This window comes from Falco biarmicus, chromosome 9, assembly GCF_023638135.1.
Source record: "Falco biarmicus isolate bFalBia1 chromosome 9, bFalBia1.pri, whole genome shotgun sequence".
In the NCBI taxonomy this organism is placed as follows: Eukaryota; Metazoa; Chordata; class Aves; order Falconiformes; family Falconidae; genus Falco; species Falco biarmicus.
Genome location: NC_079296.1, coordinates 12,964,401 through 12,988,666, shown reverse-complemented (window position 1 = coordinate 12,988,666; position 24,266 = coordinate 12,964,401). Strand labels below are relative to the sequence as shown.

General features: G+C 37.6%; 1 protein-coding gene across 6 annotated transcripts in view; it reads left to right on the top strand.

The window, feature by feature from the left end:
- The window catches only part of CDK5RAP2 (CDK5 regulatory subunit associated protein 2), an 83,336-nt gene that overhangs the window by 29,525 nt on the left and 29,545 nt on the right, over window positions 1–24,266 (top strand). For all 6 annotated transcript variants that reach the window (XM_056350805.1, XM_056350810.1, XM_056350804.1 and 3 more), the window contains 10 exons: window positions 3,096–3,193; window positions 6,211–6,341; window positions 7,946–8,061; window positions 9,494–9,622; window positions 14,271–14,366; window positions 15,091–15,138; window positions 15,773–15,960; window positions 18,101–18,566; window positions 21,767–22,034; window positions 23,457–23,573. In XM_056350805.1, coding sequence (XP_056206780.1) covers window positions 3,096–3,193; window positions 6,211–6,341; window positions 7,946–8,061; window positions 9,494–9,622; window positions 14,271–14,366; window positions 15,091–15,138; window positions 15,773–15,960; window positions 18,101–18,566; window positions 21,767–22,034; window positions 23,457–23,573 — 1,657 coding nt within the window. The remainder of the gene's footprint in view (window positions 1–3,095; window positions 3,194–6,210; window positions 6,342–7,945; window positions 8,062–9,493; window positions 9,623–14,270; window positions 14,367–15,090; window positions 15,139–15,772; window positions 15,961–18,100; window positions 18,567–21,766; window positions 22,035–23,456; window positions 23,574–24,266) is intronic.

The following is a 24,266-nucleotide window of genomic DNA, read 5'->3' as shown; positions in this document are numbered from 1 at the left end:
AATTTTTGTCTTTAGATACATGACTCAATGGCCTGTAACAATTTTAATCTTATTAGTGATTGTTTCATTTACAGTAGGCCATACATAAAGTTTACTGCGGTCTTAGAAGAAATTACCTAATTCTGGAACTGGTGGATGGATGGATGAACCAGTGATGAAGTGCAGGTTATGGCCTTCTCTCAGTCATTCATCCTCCAACCTTCAGAGATTTTGAAATGATCCTGATGGTTGTAAGCAAGAGAGTATTCAGTGAGGCAACTGGATATTCTTGTGATGTTGCCAATAAGTTATTTATTGTGGAGGTATAAACCTTTTACTTTCATGGCTTACAATCTGAGAAACCTTTAATGAAAATAAGTTATGTTTTCCACCACTGCTGCTTAGCAATAGTATTTCAGACTTAAATATAGACTTTAATGTATTAGATTGCCTCCTTTCATGGGAATATAAATCTTTCACTGCAATATGGTCCTGGATGTCTTGCAGCTATCTCCTCTAACACATTTTCCCTCACACCATGTGTCAAGAGGTTTAATGTTTCATTAACTCCCACAGCATTACGGTCTATTTAAGTTACAGAGCTGCCTTATGTTTTGTGTACCGTTGGGGAGTTGATTGGAATAATTCACTCCTACGCTTTATTTAGAAATGACAGTAATATTGAAAAAAAAAAAAAAAGTTCATGCTGTATCTTCTTGCCCTTATTATTCATGGAAGATTGTGAAAAATCAAGAACACTCCTCCATGATTTTGCTAACCTCTACCCAGCTAGTTGAATTTGTAATTTAATAATTTGTGTATAGTCTGTGACATTTGGAATTAAGAAACAGCTCATGTCTCCTGTTATGCTGGAAAAAAAGAGAGCTGGGAGGATTTCATGAGCTTACTGAGATTTTCATGCAAATGTAGAACTAAATTAACATGTGAATTCTAAAAGAAGCATAGGAAACCAGAGCATGGTTCTGTGTATAATATTGCTTTGTTAATACAGCAGTCATAGACCTTGAACAATTGTTGACAACTGTTATCTAATTTGTGTACTGTAAACTCTTCAGAGTGACGTTACTTTGCCAGTGCTTCAAAAAGAGCTTTTAATTAGGGTATAGTTTTGTAGTGTCTTCAGTAATAATTGCAAGGCTTTATCAGACATATGGAAGAGTTCACTAGAACTTTTAGCAGACTGTTAACCAACTAAATTAAGTCAAAAGATTTATTTCTTCCTGTTGCTTTCTACGTCATTGATCAGTGTCATTGTGATCAAACTTTTTCCGAGTTAAATTGCAATCTGTGTATTTTATGTTTAGTGACTCTTCTTGAAAGGCTGAGATTCCAACACATTGATAAGACTCCTTAATTCAGACTGTAAGATGGACTTTCTTACTTGGGGCTTTTTTGTGAGATTTTTTTATTAATGGACTCTGATGCCTTTGTGTTTCTCAATACTCGGTCAGCAGAAGCCACTGCTGTGTGTTTCTCCTCTGCTCATCTAGATAATAAACTTGATAAGCAGCCCAGTATTTTGCATTTCACATACAGAGTAGTATTTAATGTATAAATTGCACTAGAACCTGGAAACATTTGTTGGAATACAGGTGCCTTTAGGAATGATGGTAGCTCAACATGATGCACGTGTACAAAGGCAAGGTCACTGCTTCAAAAATCTGTACGATAGGTGGTAGAAGCTACTCTGTCTGCAGTAGGATCTAACATGCAGATTACCTTAACGGGAGTAATTTCATCAAAACTTGATTACACTTGCAAAATATTATTTAACATATTTGCTAGCATACTGTGAAGTATGAGTGTAAATAATTAAAAGTAAACAACACTTGTCCTTGCTTTTGTACTGTTTACTTTGCAGAATACTGAATTTTTCAAATTAACAGAGTCTTTTTATCATTAGTGGGAATTAACGAGATTCTACTGTAGCTGAATTTTTGTTGCTATCCCTTCCTTAGGAATTGCAATTGGAGTAATAACAGCTGCTTAAAACTCCTGGGTGTACATTTCTTCCTTGTTAATGATCTGTTCACTAATGATTTAGTATCTCATGAGAGTTCCCTTAGCTGACATTCCCCCTTAGCTGTGGCATTTTTGTTCTTCCTTTCAGTTTTCAGTCGAAAAACAAAATTGAGAGAAGCAACAAGGCTTACTATTGTTCTCAAACAGAGGCAGAATATATGTGCCTGACATTAATACTTCTAAATTTGCTATAGATATCCCAGTTGTTTTCTCTTCTAGAGATGGCTGATATCTTAGATATTTTTATGTAATAAGGGCAAGCAAGTAGTCCTTTAAATAGCTGCATTTTTTGCCTCCTGCTGAAAAAGCGGCTGTATGGTTGTTCTGGAGTGAAAAAAGTCTTGAGAAATTAGTGGATCCTTACTGAGAATGTAGCATAAGAGCCTGGATTTATGCTGATAATAATAGTATACTCTCTGTGAGCAAGACTGCAAGCAAACGATTTTCTTTGCATGAGTAAAGCAGCAGCTTGTAGTGACCCAGCTGATTGTGCAGAAAGCTGACTGGACGAGTGTGCATCTGCCATGGCCGTCCTTTATTTGTGGGCTTGATATGGTCCTTTTTGTTCAGAATGGAACAGAATTTACAGAAACCCCTTCTCCAAAGAAAGGTAGTTTTGTCCAGAAGACAGAGAGGACTATTAGGACAATGTTCTAAACTGTGCGCTTGGAGCTTGGGTTTTGCCCACTTTCCCTTCCCTCCCTCCGTCCTCTGCCACAGCTGCCTGCCAGGTTTTTCCTGGCTTATTGAGTTGTAAACTTTGGAAGTGAGGATACTTGGGTTGGGGGGAAAGCTTTTCAGACTGTGATAAAAATGAGGAACCACGGGTTAGGTATGTGACTGACAGCAGGTAAACAGTGAAGCGATGTTTGCCTCCTTTAATAATAGCTGGGTCTAAGTATGGTGAATAGTTTCCTGATCCATGTCGGGCTTTGGAGGTGGGCAGTCCCGTTCAGCAAATTTAGATTTCTGTTTCTTTCACATCGTCTTCAGGACACAGTTATACATGTAACTGTAGACATGCAAACTTAAAAACTACATTGTAATCTTATTATGTTCTTGTTTTAATTTAGGAAAATAAAGAAGCTGAATATGAAAAGCTGATCCTTGCTTTAAAAAAAGAACAAAGTATTTATTCAACGCTGGTGAAGACGTTCAAAGAATCAGATAGGTAAGTATTTTTTCTCTTTTGGCAGATAATCTAAACTCAAAGGGCAGGAATCAGAAGTTGTGAAAAATGGTGCGGCTTAACTTGAGTGATGATTATTTTATACCAGCCAGTTGTTCATAAGGCATGAACTGGGTGTAGTAGTCTCCTTAAAGGAGAAATATTTTTATAAGTGAGGTTATATTATCTAAATTACTTAAATGTTTCTCAAAATATTTTTGTTTGGATTGGAATCTCAGATGAGCCAGACTTCCCTTTAGGTACCAAAGTAAGCAGCTAGATTTTCAGGAGTTAGGTGTCCTGTGCTGGAATGTAGACGAAAAATCAAACCATAGTGAACTTTTTGGGCGTTGGATGATTTGCCGTGGTTTAGTCCTAAAACCACAGATAATGGCTATCTTAAAAGTGACACTGAGAATTCTGGTGATTACATAAGCCAATAAGATTTTGGGGAAGGTTAAACAAAACAGAGTAATTGATGTTTGCATAGTATGTTTTCAGTGTAAAGCATTCAGGAGCATGGCAGGAGCAAATGTTTTTTAACCTTTTAAAATCAAAGAACACAACAGTTTAGAAAGAAATCAGTGGCTTGCTTTGTATCTTGTTATTGCTTGGCAGTTGAGAAGGAGATGTTATGATAAACTAAAGAAAAGTCTTAGCCTGTAGGTAAAATAAATTTAAATGTTTTATAAAAAAATTCCTGTTATAATTACAAATGTCTTAATTAGGTATTGACAGCATTTGGGAGCTAGCTCCTGACTCTTCCTGCCTGAAGGCAATGGCTTATACTGCCAACTTTGTGGGAATGTGTGTTTGTATTTTGCAGTTGGTTTATAGACACCACTATAGTTTGGCAACTGTAAAGTGAATAGCACTAGGGTAGGTGAGCCCAGGTATTTGAATTAAGCACATTAGTAGTAATGCCATCTTGTGCTTGGCCACAGCTCAGGAGGTGTTTAGAAATAGTGGTAGAAGTCAGATTATGGGGATTATCTCTGGGAAAAGGCCAACGTCTTTTGTGACTTTGCTGTTGAACTATCACCAAATGAAGAAGCCAGTTTTTTTAAATATTTCATATGGAGGGTATGACCTGACATTGAAACACGTTCTGTGGGTAAGGTGATTGTCAATGCTCTGCATAATAATGACTACAAAGTAACATAGCTCTGATACTGGTTTTTCTTAAAATATCTTTCAAATGAGGAAAATTGTAACTGTAGTTATAATCAGTAGGGTAATAGGAGTTTTGCAATTAATTTCTGCAGGATCAGGATGGTTAGTTCTGTTTTCTTGATAGGGAGTTACAGGATGCAGACAGCAGTGAATGTTACGCAGTGATTTGAAGAGGATGCACGGTGAATTAACAGTAGAGTTGGATGTTGGAGGCAGGTGGTCTTAGTTCCCCTCCTCATAATTTTGTGGGCTGAGATGTGCTGTAAATCTCATCAAGGAAGGTTTGAACCCCCAAAGTTCTGGGGAGCAGAGAAACAAGCCCTGTGGATAAATTCAGCTTCCTCATTTGTGTAATTGCCATCAGCAGTGACATGGATTTTAGGCAAACATCTGTTTCCTTGCTGACATCTTCTTTTAGGCATTATATATTTTAAGCAACCTGGATGTTTATTTTTCAGAATAAGCTACCGGATGTCAGGACCAAGACATTTCTTGTCTCTCCAAGCAGAGAATCAATGCTTTTTCTTATAAAACCTTTAACTCATGAGAAGGAAAAAATGTGCTCACTTAGCTTCTACTAATGTGTTGGTTTGTTTTTATTCTTAATTTTTTTACTGAGCATTTAAGAGAGCTCTCTCTTCAAAGATACTCTTGAACAAGGGAGAATTGGTTGAAGCAGTAGTTTCTTGTGCAGGAAACACTTGACAACAGTACGCTTGTCAGCTGACAGACTGGGAGTCTTTTCAGACACGCTGCCTTTTAATTAATATGTTTCTACAATATGCTGTTATTCTCATGCAAGTATAATGTACTGTATGTAGCTGTATAGTCTCCTGTAAGAGGGACTTAAATTTTTTTTAAAGATTTCTGAATTTTCTGGCATTTAGTGCAATCGATTTGGGAATTCTACAGCAGTGTAATTTATCTCAGAACACTGAGGTTCTGAGTGACGTGAATACGGAAATAAATAAAGCAATCAGTTCAGTAACACCTTGTTATTTGCTATTAAATCCAATTTATTTAATTTTATTACAATTTCAGTTCTTAGTGTACTTTTTACGGATTGATCAGAACTGTCCTGTTGATGTTGAAGGGTGTGGGGAAGATCTAGCAAGGGACAGCTGGAGGTGCTGACACCGTGAGGCCTTGAGGGGCAGGGATTGATGCTAAAGTAAAAGCTTCAGTGCCACCTCGGAAGAAAGCTGCTTAAAGAATTAATTCACCCTGACAAATTAAAATTTGTAAGTTTTGGCATTTACACACCCCATTGAGATAATCGAGACAATTTAGACCTTAAAAGGTCTTTTTACAGACTGTCGGATAAATGGAGAAATAAAACAGTTAATTGTGTCTGAATCATACTTTCAATGAAACACAATTTAATTTTTTTTTTTTAAGTGGAGCATTAGATTATGTAGTATAGTTCTGTAGCAAGGGAACAAAGTTTCCATGGTCACTGTACAATGGAGTACGCAGAGCCATCAGTATTATGTGATAATGATATTTTTCTGGCATACTTTTCAGAAGTTAGTAATTCTGATTTTCCTTAAAAAACATTACAGAGAAGTTGGCTGGTAGAATGTATCTGTCATGTTTAAGCTGATTTACAAGCAGCACAGCTCGAAACAGCAAGTAAAGGCCGTATATGTAAACGGTTAGTCTTGTCTTTCTCTGTAGGGATTTGTTTGTGCTTATGCATCAAAATGATGTAACTGTGTGATGAAAAATGGTGATGGCTAACGTGAAATGGGCTCTTGGTGGAAGCCCGGATGTCTAAAAGATGCTGAGGTACGCAATATAATGTTTTGATTTGAATCTTGAAGGTTGTTTTTTCTTCTTTTTTTTAGTATTAATAGCTTGCAAATGGAGCTAAACAACATTTTCATGTTGCGAAAACAACTAGAGGAAGGCATTTTAGGTAATCGGAATCTACAGAAGGTCTTAGAAGATCAGATTAAGGACATTAAAAAACGACAAGGTCTGTATGCGTGTGTAGCCCATCCCTTTTCTTGATCTTGCACAAAAGAAAACTGGTTTTATTACAGTCAGTTTGCTGTGGTGGAGAAGAAACTTTTGAGAGTAGAAAAAGGTGTGAAAAGACTTCTTTTCAGCTTTCTGCACTGAAAATTATTCAGGGGATTGGTAACAGAATGTCTGTGAGCAATCAGGAGGGCATATACAGAGGGACAGCTTTTCTTTTTCCATGCAGCAAATGTTAGTAATTCAGTGGCAATTCTACTGCAGTGATCATTTCAAGCTGCCTACAATTTTGTACCCATAGAATTTACTGTTTTCTGCAGAAGTCAGAGATTCCTGGCTTTGAATAAATCTGTGGCCATGGGATCACTTTTTGACAATGGAGTGTAATTATTTCACAATACTTTGGTAAAGAGCTTGTGTCTCAGGAAATGGCTAGACTCTTCCTAACAGAAGAAATATTTGCAGGGAAAGAAAGAAATAGCCAGAGGTTTTGTTATTTTGTAATTCAGAAATAGAAGAGCTTTTAAATATAACTTATCCTCTAGCTTTTTTATTGTACTTCTTTGGAGCTGTTTCTAGTATGTACTTAGATATAGAAAAGAATAACGTAAGTGGACATTGTTAAATATAGTTTATTGCATATATACAGATCTCTCTGGTTTATTCCATAGGGGATATATAAATAATGATAAAGCCTTTTCACTTACCCCTTTCAACCTAGATTTTCAATGTTAGCACCACTCCCTTGACAGCTATGATAAGTGACAAAAGGTAAGCTTCTGCCATTTCAGAGTTTCCAACCTCAAAAGCACAGAGATGGTGAACAGCCGGGGTAGACCAATGGGTCTTGTGGATATTCCTGGGTTGTCAAGAGCAGTTGTGTTGAGGGTGAGGCTGCTAGGGATGAAGGTTCTGAGAATTAGTGATTATTTGTGAAACTTTGGCTCCTTGCAGCAGCCACGAGATCAGTGTCAGAGCTGGGAGTAGGATTTGAATGACTCTTTCTCCTACTTTAGATAGGGAGAAAGCATATATCATGAGAAGTATTTATAGAATTAACTATCACCTATATTGTAAATGAACAGGTGTTTGTTGAAACATAACAAATCATCCCTGCAGTTATAGAGGAAATGAATAAGTAGCTATCTTCAATTCAATTAATGCAATCTTTTGACCCCAAAGCAAGATAAATTCAATAACTTTGTCTAACCTGGCTTTTCGCTTTGAGATCTTGAGCTCATGTTCATAAAAATTTAGTTAAAACATAATAACTATTCCTGCCTTACTTATCCTTCCTAAAAATTATATCTAATTGTAATGCTAAATATGCAAATTACAATTCAGAATTGCATTCACAACTCGTGCTGATAATCACAGAAAATACAGCCACAGAGAATACAGCATGTCAGAAGCACAAAGAAATACGAGGACAGAATGTGTTCAAATAAACAGAAAGCTTATTTTTGGGGGTGAAACATTTTAACTGGCCTCCCACAGACTTACTAATAGGTTCTTACTCAAAAAGTCCTGTCTTTGCATTTTATGCTGTGTTTTCCTGCAAATAGTTTCTGAAATAATTCCTGTCCTTGGTTATTTTGACAGATGAAACACTATCTTTCTGTGGAGATCAAACATCTTATATGAGTATCTGTTTAGGAGAGCAAGATCATTTAAGCCTGCAGGTAGACCATCTGTCTCTTGAAGAACTTAAGAAAAAGGTATTGATCTTTTTTATTATTTACTGTTTCTAATGGCTTAATTCTGCTTTGTTTATGGTTTCTGTATTTCTCACAAAAAGGTTTATTTAGGTGTAGTTGAGTAGTTCTGAAAGGATTTGAAGTTCTCGCCTCTGTGGTTTGAGATCCACCTTTTATGAACTATTTAGTCTTTGTTACACTTCATTGAGCTTCAGAATCAGCTGAAACATAGATAGCTTGCTGCAAAGGTTTTATGATAGACACCTGGATTCAGGTTTCAGACTCAATGCCATATTTAAGTCATCGTGAAGTATACCCAACTCCAAAGAAAAGTTTTTGCATTAAGTATCCTATGACATGTATTTCCGGCACCTGTATTAATCATGATGATGGCAGTGGTGTCTATAATTTATGTGCCTGTATAGCACACTCCATCTCAGGACTTGCAAATCTTCTGGTAAATATAGCATGTTTTGAAATAGCCTTGAGGTAAGTTAATGTTGTCTCCGTTCTTCGTAAGGAGAACTGAAATTCACAGAGATTAAATGTGCAGACCATTGTCATACAGTAAATCAGCACTGGATACTTGTTCTTCTGACTCCTTATCCTGCGCAGTGACCTGTGATCCATGCACCAGTTTTTAATAAGGAATTATTTTGAAAATGGTCATTTGGGACTGAACATAAGTGGATTTTTATATTTCTCATGGCCAGCTGAATTGTAGGCAGGTGTTCACAATCTGGAGGTGGGTAGTCTGAAGGAAAAAAAGTTTGCCTTACACTGAACGGGTGTCAATAAAAAAAGCCCCAGATTGTGTTCCAGTCCCATTCTGGGGTTGTACCACTTTTATCTTGGAACGTATTCCCTTCAGTAGGTTCAGGGACACTCGTTAGCAAAAGACGTTTATAAATCATTTCTCACTTGAAAAAGGGGTTTTATGCCTTCACTTTCTGCAAACATTACCTTCTTGATACACTACGTGGGTCTGTGATAGTAATGTCTGTTCAAGAGTTTTGAACGTGATTGTCCATTCAGATTTTGTATTTGTGAGACTACTCAGAAAGATAGTGGCTTATAAAGAGTGTTTGAGATAGGAGAAGAGGTTGTTTCTGAATGCTGCTATTTCCCTGCAATGCTGGTTTCCCTTGAACTAAAATGTTTCTTAAATCAGCCTGTTGGTGTGAGGTGCCCTCAGGTTTTTTGTTGCTACTGAGTTGTGAAACTTGATAGCTCAACTTAATAGCATGGCTGGAAACTACAGTCTTGCAGTTTAAGAGTTCTTGAACACTAACTCACAAATATATAATCATGTTTTTGATTGCCTCATGAACAGATGCAGAAAACCAGGTTTTCCAACTCTGCTGTTTAGATTTAGCTGGAGATTTATATAGCATCATTTGTTTTCATACTAGTATGGATGTTACCAGTTTTACTTCTTCCTTTGTTTTTTTAGGTTACTGACCTTCTCTTGATGGTTAAGGATCTGCAGTCAATCAATCAAGAACTTAAGAAAAAACAGCTTGGACTTTGTACGACAGATTCTCAAGGGAAGGAAGCACTAAAAATATTAAACCACAGTGAGGTAGGTTTTCTGTATTAAAGTAGTGAATCTGACTCTTACATCTAATATACCTTGTGGAGCCATTTACATTAGTGCAGAATGAGTGTAAAACCCTCGGGGCTTAGGTTGCTAATTCCTTCTAATAACTTTTTAAATTAATGATGTAAACAACTTTAAGATGTTAGCACAACACAGAATCAGCTCAATGCAAGTGTTCAGTGATGTGTCAAGTTGATTTTAAGGAAACAACATACACGTTAAAATATTAATTGGGTCTGTGATCTATTTGTTTTGTCAATTGAAAAGGGAGGAAATAGTTAATTTTACAAAGAATGCAATATCTTATATAACAGTTATTATAGGAAGTGTGCTTGTCTCCTGTTCAAGAGTCATTGTCACACTGTTTCTAATTCTGTAGGAGCTTAGTTTGTATCTCTGCATCTGCAAAACAGCCAGGGTTCACTGTAGCCAAAAAAGAGAGAATAGCACTTCAGGTCACTTAAATGCATGGCTGTGCCTTCATGCAGAATATAGAGGTATATGAAGAAGTGGCCAGCATTGTGGTAGATTGTGAGAGGTGCGAGGAAGTAGTTGTTGCTGGGTGTTTATTGTTTTGCCCAAAGCTAAGGCTGTTTTTAGCTGTGGGAAGAAGAGTTCTTGGCAAAATACTTCCACTGAGAAGGATTTTGGGTGCTGTGTCCCCACGTATCTTACTATGTGTGGATGATGAAGGACGTTCAGGAGGCTCTGGTAGATTATAGTGAACCTTCTAGCTTGTTATAAAGTATTACATGAAATGTTGCTGTAGTACTTTTCTTTATATTCTGTTGTGGTTTTTGCTTTCAGTTACATTGTTGTTGTGCACAACATACTGAATAGGAAGGAAAAAATGTACAAGGGATAATGATGCCGCTAGTATTTTGTGTCTTGTATTTCTGAATTAAACTCAAGAGAACAGAAAATTAGGAATAGTTCGAAACAGTTATGTGTGGATTGTCTAATTTGAGGTCCGGGACTGAGTTTTCTGCAGGACAGTTTATTCCTCAAGACCCTGGAAAAAGGGTCATGTCTTTTACCATATGTGCTGCACATGCACAGGGAGAAGTAATCAAAGGTCATGAAATATTCTTGCTTATTCAGTTTTAGGGCATACTCATGGTATCTTTAATTGAAATATGTTTTAAATTATAGATTGACCTTTAAGGGTGCCATAGCTTTTATTAAAATAATGAATATACATGTTACTGTAATAGGTTTGCATGAAAAGCGTGTGGGCAATCTGTTTCCGAGTGTGTGCAGTTTCTATAGATTAATATTTTAGTCACCCTGCAGAGGGTGCTGCACCCCCACTGATGCTGTAGTTGTACCAAAGGAATTAATGTCCTGTGCTAAGATCATCGTGACAAGATACTGTGTGATTCTGCATTTGTCTTGGCATGAAAAGTGCATACAGGAATACTTAAGCCGTCTTTGTGAAAATAGATGTAGAATGACAGAGAGTGAAGCTTGTAAAATATAAATAGACCTCAACATTCTGGTAAAGGATATAGGAATGTAAAATATGATATATTAACCTGTGCTAGAATGATAATACTATGGAGCTCAAAAGTGAAAGGATGCAAAACTGAAACTTTTTAGTTTAAAAGGTACCATTTTATCAATCTTGACAATAAATGGCAACCGGGATTTCAGGTTATGGTTTGTGACATCAATGTGTTTTGCATACTAATAACCATTGTAAAAAAATGCAAAGTTCTATTTCTTGTGTGTATTTTGGGCTAGAATTTGTTGGCAGGTAGTGCTGAGATGACACTGACATATGTGCTATAAGAAGAATTTGGACAGACACAGGAAGATGTAGCCTTCTCAGGTTCTTAAAACATATCCATCCTTCTTTTCCTTCACAAAGCCGGAGCACAGATCCGATGAGTCTGCATGCTGGTGCCTCTGCAGGGCATCTCCCAGTGGTCTGACAGGCCCTAGTACTCTATTTCTTGGCTTCATGTTTGTGTTGGGAGGGAGGCAGAGGAGAGAAAAAGGTTGTTTTTGTCCTGTCCTCTGAACATCTGCTTTCTCTGAGAGAAGCAGTCTCAGTGATTTCAGCCTTCAGGGCTCCAGGGATCTTTGCAAACCAAGCATATCAGTGGTTCATTTAGGAAAAACATTCTCAAGGTTTTCAGTCTCCAAGGAAATACTTTAAACAGGCAGGTTATTCTTGGTAGACTTTTTTTTCTGGCCTTAAGACACTTATTTTCTTTTTAATATTTTGTTGAACATTAGTTTGTATTCCTTGGAGCACAGAAAGTTTCTTTTCAGCCTCTCAGATACAGGACCATAGGACCAGGCTCAAACTGCAGTCATTTGTTGTAATAGTGTGCTATATCCTGTTGGTCTTATGTCGTAGTTTCTAAGAATCTAGACTTCTAAGAATCATCACTTACCAAAAAAAATATTGGCCTGGGAAAAGCATATACTAAAAATGTTGAGTCATAACAGGTAGTTGCATTGAGTGGATAAATTATGTGTGCAAGTGTATTTTGAATAGACAAATTCAGGGTTTGTCCTGAATCTACACATGGAAGATTAAAGCTTAACAGTTTTTTTATTTTTGTAATAGTTAGTGTTATCGGACTTTTGGCATCCCATGATTACAATGGAAAGATCATTTTAAAATGCATGCCCACGCTATATACCACAATTTTGTCTGTGTCTTCCTTCGGTTTTCAGATTGTCTTTACGTTGTGTTGTCCTAGAAAACCAAGTCTGAGTGAGAAATACAAAAATAATTCAAACGTGACTTGGAAGTTAGTTTTCAATATAGATTTCTAATAGTAAAAGGCAAATACATTAATATGCTGCACCATCCAGTTTCTGCCTTTAAAATTCATATTTAAAACCATTAGAGCTGCTTATACTGCTAGGGTTTGGAAGATAAAAAGGTTTTTCTCATTTATTTCACATATATATACACACACACACGCACACATGCACCCATCTTCTATGCATACTTAATTTAAAAAAATCAAAACCCACACATGCATTCAAGTCCCAGTGTTCTTAGGAAGCAAAAATAATGCTCCTTGCAGAATCCTGTTTGTCTGCGGCTGGGCTGACATGCTGTGAGCCAAGACTTTCCAGCATGTGATACTGGGGAAGCAGGTTTCTCTTTTCATGCCGTAAGTTTCAGCACTGTGCTGTATATCCATCGAAGCTATAAATATCACATCCATGACCCCTAGACACCAGTTTCTTTCATTCCAGTCCATCATCTGAGTCTCTGTACCTATAATCCCAATTTTCTGTAACTATGCTCAAGATTCATCTTTTCTTGTCTTAAGGTAATTTTTCTTTAGGCCAAGTCACACCAAAATATAACTGTTATACACACCGTGCTGTATTATTGCCACAGGGGCTTTAAGGCTAAAATTTTTATCCCATGCAGGTTTGGATCCTCTGTGTCAGTGCTGTATCCTACCTACAGTTTAGCTGTAGCATCGTTGATATTTACTGATGCTTTTGCACATTTCCACTATTTAATGAGATGTTAGCAGCAAAGGTCTTAAATAACTGTCTTTTTCTATTAGATTGGGAAATGTGACTATGGACCAAGATGATAGAAATGTCCAGTCTGGTCTTCTCTCAGGGGAGTGGTGGAGCATGGTAACTGCAGGTCACTCGTGGTGGATCCCAAAATGGGACGTAGGACCAGCCTTGTACTCGGGTTGTCTGACAGGCTGTACCAGAACGTGGCTACTGAATATAATAATTCTTTGTAAATAAGCAGTTTTATGATGATCAACATTAAACTGACATAGGCAAGGCTAAATTCTGTCCTCGCCTCCAGAGCAAGCTGAGTAAAGGAGGTGAGTTGTAAGCAAAGAGAAGACGTTCCCTGTGAACCATGTATAAATGAAGCTCGCGCAGTTGTGGTCGTTGCTGCTGCTGAGAGAGGAGCAACGTGCACACCTCGTCCCTTGCCCACGGGTCTGTTGCTGGGATGTAACATCCAGCAAACCAAAGGGATTCTGGTCTTACTGTCAGTAATGCTGGTGACAGGACTTCCTCCTCCTCCTCCTTGCTCAGGAAGTATTAGTGATGGGAGGTGGATTAGGTTCTGTGGAAAATTGGGAGAAAAAGATGATTTGGCACCGTTTGCTACAAATGGGCAAATCTAGGCAAGACACAGCAGATTGTAACCTTCAGTGTTACAGTAAATCTTTTTAGTGTACAGCAAGCTACATGTGCTTTGTTTTGAAAGCATCTATTTCTTGGATGCTGGAGAAGAGCCTAAATTGTGTAGCAAATGAAAATAAATTCTGGAAATTGGAAAATAAAATAGGCACAATGAGAACATGACTGAAGATACAGAGGTCCTTTGCCGGAAAAGGTTGTGATTTTTACATTTTTTGTAAATTCTGAGGAGAAAGGGTTAAATAAAAATGAAGGAATGTGTAAGATACAGTTTCACTGTATTTAATATGAGTAATTCCTGGGTTTTAGATTAATTTTCTTTGATCTTGTTTAAGAAATCTAATTCTGTGTTTGTTACTTTGTATTACAGGCTTTTTTTATTTTTCTTTTAAGACATGTCACTGACTTATTTATGCATGTTTCATATCACAGTATTTTTTTTGTGCTACATTTTCATGTCATTCCATACTTTGTGTAGTGTCTTGAAATAACAGAGGAGCCTGTGATGCAGATGGAAGATGGTGACAATGACAGGAAGATGCAGAACAGTCAATTTTCTGAGAGGGTCAGTCAGGTAGGACTCTGCTCTGGGTGCATTATGTTACAATACTTTCTTCTCTGCATGCCTTTAAAAGTTTATATTTTCTTAGAACACAAAGTCTTTTACAAACAAAATATACTTTTCTTGGTATCTGATTTTGCTTTCAACTAATAGTTATCCTGAAGAGTTTCTGAAAGCTTATTCCTGTATTTTTCTGCTGCTAGGGTTTTGCAGTGAAGATAGCTTTCGTTCTGGTCCTTGTTTTCTCTTGTTCAAGGACTCATAATCTGCCTTAATAGAGATGACATAAAGTCCCTTGGAACTATGTTTCTTTACACACACACCCCCCCCCCCCCCCCCCCCAATCTTCAGCTTTGATTGCAGCCAGGCCTATAGTACAAATTGTCTCAGATCAACTCACTGCTATGATTGAGGAAAAAATGCTGTATATTCAGGGTTGAAATACTTGATGTGTTGGTAGCTTGTTACCTGTGTTTTCATATGTACAGGAATCTGCTGTCCTTTTCCTCTATCATTCAAAAGCAATGTAATATAAAGCATCATGGAATCATAACATAATTCACATTGCAAGGGACCTAGAGGATCATAGAGTGCAATTAAAGTTGAACCTTTCTGGTTTAAAAATTATAACTTCCTCAAATATGACACAAAAAGGGGCATTTTGGTTAGTAATGTTGAAGAATAATGATGTTCTGTTCTTCAAAATTTGTAATTTCTGTGTTTCTCTGTTTACTAGGTATGCCTTCAAGTTTCCTTGGATTTTCCTTGTGAGGTGGATAAACAGGTAAGTGATGTATTGTAAAGGTACTCCTGACTTTTAAACATCTGAACCCCTCGCTGCTGATGTCTGCTGATGGAAATTGTGTCCAAATGGGCCTAGTCTGAACTCTCACGTAATTGATACGGAAGACTTCCATTGATATAAATGGGGGTTGAATTACTGGAGAGGTCCCCTATGGAAATTTCCTAGGACACTTCTATAGTGTTGCATACAAAAAGTTGGCAGTTTGTAAATACTTCAGGTTGCATCCTGTCCTGGCCATCAGGGCTTGCGTCTGGGGATCCCAGGACAGAATTTTGTACTGTAAAGACAGATGATTCAAAGGTGAACTAATAAAAAGTTACCTGCAATCTGCAGGCAACGTTCCAGAAGTTTCATACCTCTTCATAGATAAAGACCTTCAGGGAAATCTACTTACTACTTACTAAACAACTGATCACTATGAATTAATCATATGAAATAGATGTTAATTAGTTTTTCTATTAATAAATAGCAAGTGAAATGTCTGTGGATGCTTCTTAATGTAGATAAAGAGCATCAGGAATTACAAAACCTGATTACAAAAAGATTACAGCCCTGAATTTAATAGAACATTGCATACCTGTGTAATAAGAAAATGTGTGCAATTTTTTAACAGGTAACTCCAGCAGGCCATTCAGAGAGTTTCTGCAAAGACAGACATTACAGGAGTCCAAATAACTCTCAGTTTGAACACGATACAACTGGCAAACTCTTTGGCAGAATAGGAATGAGTGAACATGAAACAGAAGAGAACTTGCTCACATCTCTTTTAAGAGAAAATAGAACATCTGTACTGGAATCTACGTAAGTATGAGGGATGTGCGCTGCTTTTGACAGTATTTCTATTTGAGAAGAGAATAAAGTAATTTTGCTAAAGTGAATTTAGATAATGGCACTGTCTAATTTACCTGAGAGATTGGCAAGGCGCCTTCAGAGCCATTTTAGTCTATCATGCAATTAAGTAATTAGGAAACATACTATCAGTAGAAATCCTTACGAAAAACCCATTACAAGAAAAAAAACTCTCCAAAGTTACTGATATACGAAGCTTTACTATAGGGACTGATTGTTTTCAGGATGGAATCTAGCAGTGTTAAAGGGATCAGATGGTAACAGGTGGTACTTTTATCTGAGAGCACAGGCCGGTGAAAGGCAGTGTGGTGAAGGGGATGGCACTGTACTGCTTTAAAAATTGTAAGTTTACGGAAATGAGGATGGAGGAATTGGAGGTACAATGACTGTTTTACAGGGTTAATTTTGAATGGACATTGCTGTGTGCTTTGCAGCCTTTGTCGTTTCATCTGAACTGCTCGGGCAGAGGTTTGCTCTCTGTCAGCCGCTCTGGGAATCTGGGCCCATGTCCTGCAGCTAGCTGGTTATTCCACTGTAACCACTCCTAGGACTATGCTGAGATGAACCATGTTTTAAGTACTGAGGTCACTTGCTATGCAGGAGAAAATATATGTGTGTGTGTGTGTGTTACATTATGGTTTGATCAGTTCCCATCTGAAATGCTCATGTCCATAGCAACTGGACAATACCAAGCAATAGGCTGTATAGAAAAACTACCCCCTGACTAGTTTTGCTTTCCTCCAATTTCATGCTTACACCACTTAATCTCCTGGTTGAAAACTGAATTAGAGCTTTGGTGGGGATCCTTCTCATTTTCCTTTCCTAGTTCTCTCCATGCTCTAATGACTATGCACGTTACTGCGTGACATTTTGCAGCGCCCGCCTGAGCTGTTCTGCCAGCCAGCCGCAGTGCTTTCCGGAGAGTAATGGGATTGACCTTCCATATCCATTCTGCTCGGCCGTGGTGGGCGCAGAATATCCTGTGGGGTTCCACATGTCAGATCCTGGGTTTGGTCTTCAGGCGTGTCCTGCACTTGACTTTACTCAAGCAATTCTTTATTTTTACATTATTACTGTTTAAAACTCTGCAACAGGCTTAAATGGTCTTAGTTGTCAAAGCACTAGTTAATGGTAAATGAGGAGATGCTACTCCATTAGAAGACTAATAGGTAACATTGTTTTATTTGTTAACTTTACACAGAAGTCTGCTGATGACTGATTCTTTACCACTCTAGTGTGTCATCTTTTCTATGTTCACATACAAATGACCAGATTGACTGGTGATGAGCCTGTACGTTGCACAACTGAATTCTCACTGATGACATCAGATGCCAGAGAAAGATATAAAAAGCCTAGTTAGCTTCTACCATTTCAAACGCTAGCCATACAAATGCAGTTGTTTTAAATGCTGGTTTTTATGTTTAGTGGCACAAACAGCTCTCTATTGGACACATGAAATCGTCTGTAGAATTTGAGGGCTTGCTTAGGCTTTAAATGTCTCTTATTTGGCTTCAGTTTCTCTTAAAACATTGCTTTCCAAACTATTGTCCATGGACCATGAGGTATCTGTGGGGCAGTTTGATGGTCTGTATTGAGCTGTTTTTGCAGGCTTTTGGCTGCTTTCTTAGGTTCCATCTTTCCTGTTATATTAGAAATAGATTAAGGGATAGATTTTCAGAAAAGCTCGACATCTAGCGTCTCCTGTATTTTTGGCAGAATTTTCTTCTTAAGGTAGTTAAATTGGAGTGTAAACTCTTTTGAATATCGATTCATATTTCTTATACTGCTGTGGTAGGTAAGCAATCGATTTATGTACCAGATGCTAAGTACCTGTTCATGAATGGGGAGAGGGGTGGTAGAGCGTATATGGTCATAAACGGGAGAAAAGCACTGATGAGGTAACTTCCCATATAACTCATGTTGTGAAAAGGCTTCAGAAATTCTGTTTGTTAGTGAGTGATTCATTAGCAAGTAAAACGGAATCCCCTGGGAATTTCAAATATGTCAAGATACTGCAAAAGAGTTTCTTAGAAGGTGTTCTTGTTTGCTTAAATAAAAATCAAAATTCATGCCTTCTCTTTCCCGAGTACAGCAGACAAGAACAAATGAAAATTGTAAATGAACTGTTAGATCATCTGAACACAACTGACGAAGAATGTTCAAGTGAAGATATAGAGAAAAAGGATGAAAAAGATCTTAGGCAAATGATTATTCAACTAAGAGCTGAACTCAAGCACTTCAAGCAGGTCAATAAATTCTTAAAGCAGCAAGTAGAATTGAAATCAACTTTTGATGGGAAAGAGAAGCCTTATCCAGATGCAATGCCACAGATTAATAAGGATATTGAGTTGTTGAAAGTGGAATTGAAAGATGCAGCTACACAAACAATGACTTTAGAGAGTAATGTCATGAGAGTCAAACATGAAGGCAAAACAGGAGCCTCAGAAGAAAACCCAGAATATTCAAGATTAAATGCAGAAAGAGAACATCAGCAAGAAAACATGTGTAAGAAGGGTGAAAAGCAAGAAAGACTTCTCTTTACAAGGAGAACAAATGAAGTAAGTTTATTTAAGATTCTCTTTTTGATACTTAGGGAATAGATGTATAAAAGGGAAAAATATGTTTCATTTCTAATACTAAATCTTGCTTTTGTGTAATTTTTAAAATTAGAAAAAGAGATGTAAGCCAAATTATTTTAGATAATTGTTCTTAATGTTCAGAGCTTTTCATCACATACTTCAGTGTGCTTTAGAACGTTAATTAATTGAATTTCAATCCTCACTGGGACCAGATACTAGTAAATATAGCTTTTGGAAAAAGAGAGAGTTCATAGCATAATGGCTTGGTTCTGTACTACCTTGCATCTCTGCATAGATGTTCATAATGTGCGGACCCGGAGCATTCTGAACTGATAGCTTATTAAGTTTGAATGGCAAATGCAGTCTAGAAAATTGAAGGCTTACATAATGTCTGAGAGCATGCTGGTGAAGAGTTAATGGTAGATTTCAACAAACTCAACTCTTAATTTTAGTGTTGTATTAACATCTTATCATTGTGTCTTGCTTTTGGACAAGTGTGACCAGTAGTACTCTATAAAACTGTGGGGGCAGTTCTTCATATTTGTTTGGAGCCTAGGTGCGGTCTGCTCTGTGAGTACAGATGTAACTTGCTTGTGCCAGGTAAGTTTTCAAGCCTTTTGTATGCAGGCAGTCTGTGATCCCAAACAAAGAGGTGGGAAAAGTGTCTACTAAAGAGTTCACGTGTATTGTTTCAGTAGCTGTTATAGAAGTAAAGTTGAAAACTCTTTGAAGATCTTAGCAGAGCAGACAAAAGAGAGAATTGCTTTTGATTTTGTGGACTGCTAATAGAGAATGTTGTAGCACCTTCTGCAAAGAATGGTATCCATGACTTCAGTGATCAAGAGATTTCTGTGAGCTAGCAACTGGGAACAGTTCATTTTTATTCTGGCCTGTTCTTGTTGGGTTCATTGTTCTGAAGGGGCTTGTAAACCAAGAGATGTTGATAGGACTTTGTTCTGTACAGGCGTAAGTGTCTCAGTATAGTTCGAGATTTTAAGGAAAAGATTCTGGCATGCACAGTTGGTCCGTGGCAGACACCCTAGAAAATTCATGCCAGTTTTAAGCAGTAGATTATGATACTCCTGAAACATCAAAACCTAACTCACAAAAGTTATGTCTTGTTTCACCAAATGATTTACACGTAATCAAAACCTATCTCAGTATCTTCAGGTGCATTCTTGGTCTTTTAAGGTTTCATTCCTGCAAGTAAATTTTCTACCTTTAAAAAAAAAAATGTTTGGGGAGGAAAGAGGGTAATAATAGAAATGCTCTTGGGCCGTTTTTAATGTTCGTAGTCTATTTGGTCTTTGGTCATTCATGGTTGGCAGGTTGGCTGCAGCGATAGCTGTCCCTGCATCTTTGGGATGCCTTGGCTAGTCTGGACAAGAAGGAGTGGATGAGCTTTGCCATCGGTTCGTGTCGGCGCTGTTCAGGGTAGTGCTCCAGAGACACACAGGCGAAGAGATGAGGGCAGGTGGAAGTCAGTCTTAGAGTAAGGGTGGGTAGCAGAGGGAGAAGGGGTTTGGGGACCTAGCTGGTCTCTTAGTGAAGATTTGCTTTTGATGCCTTGCTTAAGAACACTAACGATGTCTTTGAGCTGCTGGTCTGTCTTCTCGGGAATGAAGGACGGTCTGTGAAGGCAGCGAGTAAAGGCTTCTCTACCCCCCACAGGGAACAGCTAGAGTTCTTTCTGCAATTCTCTTTTTTCTCAAGTTCCTGTTTTCACTGAGTTTTGAAATACTGTTTTGATTCATCATTTTCCAGATTCCTCTCCAGTTTAATCAGTCGCAACCTCAATGCAATCCCTGAGTCAGTTGCTTTAAAAGCTTTGTTTGGACTAATGCAGTGTCTCTTTTGCTTCTGAATGGCTTTTGTAAATAATTTCATGTAGCCAGCTGAACTGGACTTTGGGTAATCTGGGTGACGTATATGTCTGTACAACAACCCTGAGACAGCTGGAAATTGCTTGACGTTATTAGTGCAGTTTAGTAAAACTAGCAGGAAGTTCATCCTGCCCGGATTTATTTTTCAGTCTCCAAATGATATTGTAGTCATGTATGTACAAAAAGAATTGAGTATGTCATTAGGAAAATGGAACTTGCTTTTTATTATTTTAAATTGTGTAAAGACTATAATTGCTAAGAAATGAATGTGGAAAGGTATTTCAGAATACATTGGGTGGTAAAAGAAATTACGGGATTTACGCCATTGGTGAAGCAAATGAACAGCAAAAAACTATACTAAATCTATCTGAAAATTCCATTATTGATTTTTATTATTATTACACACAATTCCATAACTCTCATCAACATATAGCATGTTTTTATCTTTTTGGAGATAGCACTATTTTATGCTCTGTGGTTTAAGCAAGGACACGTTCATTTTATGCAGAGACTTCAAAAGGTGAGAGGCTAAAATGTAATGACTTAAGAAATTTAACTTTTCCCCCAATCTCCAGTGATGGAATGTCTGTTACAGTAGGAAATGGGAATCCTGCAGAAGCAATGTGTGAAGAAGCTATTTTTGTTCATAAAGAATTTCTCTGGCAGAATAGATTTCCTCTGTGGCAGATGCAAACCTATGTTGATTTTCTCAGTGGCAGGAAAGTGGGCTGGTATGTAGTAGGGCCTGTTGGGTGGAGACAAAAAGAAGAAAGGAAAATATGTTCAGGAATTTGTGAAAAATTAGGAGTATCCTCAATTAACAACAACAAAAAAAGGATTTAAGGTTTAAGGGAAACAGTTACTGGGCTGTCAGACATTTATGATATAGACAAGGAGAGTGGGAAGTAGCAGTTAGAGAGAGGTCAGTTTGGTTGAGAAAGTATTTTCCTAGGGCATAAACAAATTCAAAGTTAACTCATATGCCTACTGATTAAAAGCCTTTGCTAGTCAATGGTGTATTTGATGTCTTGCTTCATGAACTGGAAGTCATTCGCTGTGTGGCTGTGGATGCGTAAGTAGCAGGTACTTACAGGAAATCGAACCAGTGGGATAGGGTTTTTTCTCTCTGAATGTTTGTTTTTCATGTTGCAAGGGTGTTGCGATCTTATTTTCAAAACTAACATGACAGCTGACTGCTCTGACAAGAAAATTTCCTGGAATGTTTGTTTATGTTTCCGTTACTTGACTGTTACATGTGAGCTACTGCCTTCCCATTTTGTTCCACGCCTTTTTCAGACTGATTCTGCTTACCTGCCCAAGAAGTCCCGTCTGCCCGTTCTCTTAAGATCAGCCAAACCATTAGGAAACGTGCCTTTGAACTCCTCTGTGCAGAAGTCAGATTCAAAACTACAGTGTTGTACCAGGGCGCCTTGTGAGGGTCTGAAAGCACGTGAAGAACAAAACAATCAATCTCAGCCACAGACAAATGGAGAGTTATTATTGAACCAGTCTGTAACTGCAAACCTTCAGGAAGAGCCTGCACAGGAAAGCACATCAGTGAGAGGTAAATAAAGAGCAGACATAATGACTTGTAATTCTGCTTAAAATACCAGCTTCTTTTCTTGTAGTAAAAAGTAAAACCAGATCATTTTTACATATGTACAATGCTGCTTAATCTTAAGATTTTTGTGGGTAGTCAAATATGTATAGACCTTGAAAACCACCTTTTTTTTCTTTTATCTTTGTTGCTAGAATTTTAAACAGCTTCATATAGAATAGAAAGTGCTGTGTATACATCACGTAAAGATTATAATAAATGAGAGTTTCACAGGGTGCCCACACATACACATATATATGTCAATGTTTAGGTGAATGAAAAATTTCCTTTATAGGATGCCAAGTCTAATGAAACTGTCTGTAATGGAGACAGGAGAGTATAAAACTACTGTATTTGTTTATGCTGCATAAATAAGTTTTTCCAATATTCCACTGATCTGTCAAGTCATCTGTGTCTGTTTCCAGTGTGGCTGGGTTAATTTAAAGTCACTTGTTGACAAAGTATCTGGATCGGGAAAGTATGACAAATTGTAAGGCAGAGAACAATGGGTATTATATAAAGTTTTGGAGTGGTAAGAGAAATAAAAATGCGCTTAGCAGTATAGATTAAAAATTGAATAGAGATGTAGAGGATAGGTGAGGGAGAGATGAAGTGTAAATATAAGAAATAAGATTCAATCAAGTAGCAAGTGAGCCACTGTCAAGCACAGAGGTTGCAGAGACTTTGTTGTTAATGGTAACGTTATTGTGGTAGGGGATAGATATGGCACAACTTTACTGGAAATACTTTAAGGTGATGGGACCACAGCAATTAATTCGGTAGGTGCAAAAATCCATGAAGAATTCTGAGAAGGGCAGTACTTTTGAACTGGATCCTGAAATTAATCAGAGCCTGTTAGGACTGCAGTCCTGTGATTGCCTTTCTGCGCTGATTTCTTTACCCTGGGTAACAATTATTTTGCACGCTTAGTAATTCTGGGACTTGATGCAGTGGGAGATTGCAGGAGATTAGTTTATGATCAATGCTCATATTGGCAAAACTTTTTAGCCTTTTCTCTAAGCTTAATGTAAAACATTTAAAAATGCACTAAAAATCGATTAACTGTTATGTTACAAAGGGAACTTGCAAATGTCTGTCTTCATTTGCTGGTAGGAAGCTTTTGCAATTCACGTTCTTAGTACTTAGCCTTATAATTTTAAAGACACGTGCAAATGCTCTCTCATATGACCAGTAGTGTTTGTATTACATTTTCAATAGTAGTTCTTCCTTAGATAATTTTCCCGTTTCAAATTCTAAGAGGGCCAGATTTGGGTTTGTGGGTGTGGGTTTTTTTGGGGGTTTTTTTGTTTATTTTTGGCTTAACTATCCCCACTTAATTTTTTTTCAGCCACTTACTGATAATCTGTTTTACCTTCCCCCACTATTCAGTTGACTCATTGCTCAAATTGGATAATAGGGAGGTCCAGGTGGAATTGCAAGGTGTTGATCTGGATACAGGGGGCAAGAATGAATATGCGATGGACAGAGATCAGCAAAACTATCAAGGTATAGCATTTATATGGTGTAGTATAAAAAAAAAAAGAAGAAATTTTAAAACTCTAGTTCCTTCTGAAATGTGCAAAATTGTAAATTACTGCAGGTAATTGTCTCCCTTGCCATTTTTTGTGGGTTTTAAATCTAATTTTCTTAGCTCGTATGGATTAATTGCTCTAAGAATTCAAGCTGGTCTTTTATAAGGGTTATGCTTTCAGAAGGGCCACAGGGATTTATGAGTCCGCTTTCCAGTAAAAATAATGAGTTGTATGCCTAACTCTGATCTCTGTTGCTAATGTCCTCACTTCTGAACTCTTCTCTGAATTAAATGTTTGTTACTTACTGCTTCTGCATCTAGTTCTGAACTATTGGAATGAAGCAACTGAATGATAGAATTTTGCTTATCTGAATTATCTGAAGGCATTCAACTAGGTTGAAACCTAATGGAATCGTTTAATGAAAATGTAAATAGGCTTAACACTGTGTATTACGTGTTTCTGTATCATCCATTAGTCTTCTTCAGGAGGGCTTGAATAACCTGGTTAGCATGTTGTGTATAGAGTACAGAGGATGTGACCAATTTTGTAATCCTTTGTCACATCATTAATTTTATTTGGATAAGTAGCTTCGTTGAAGCCAGTGAGTTGGTTAGCAGGATCGTGCTCTGTGTGTGCCCTTTGTGTGCGCGGACACATATATATGCAC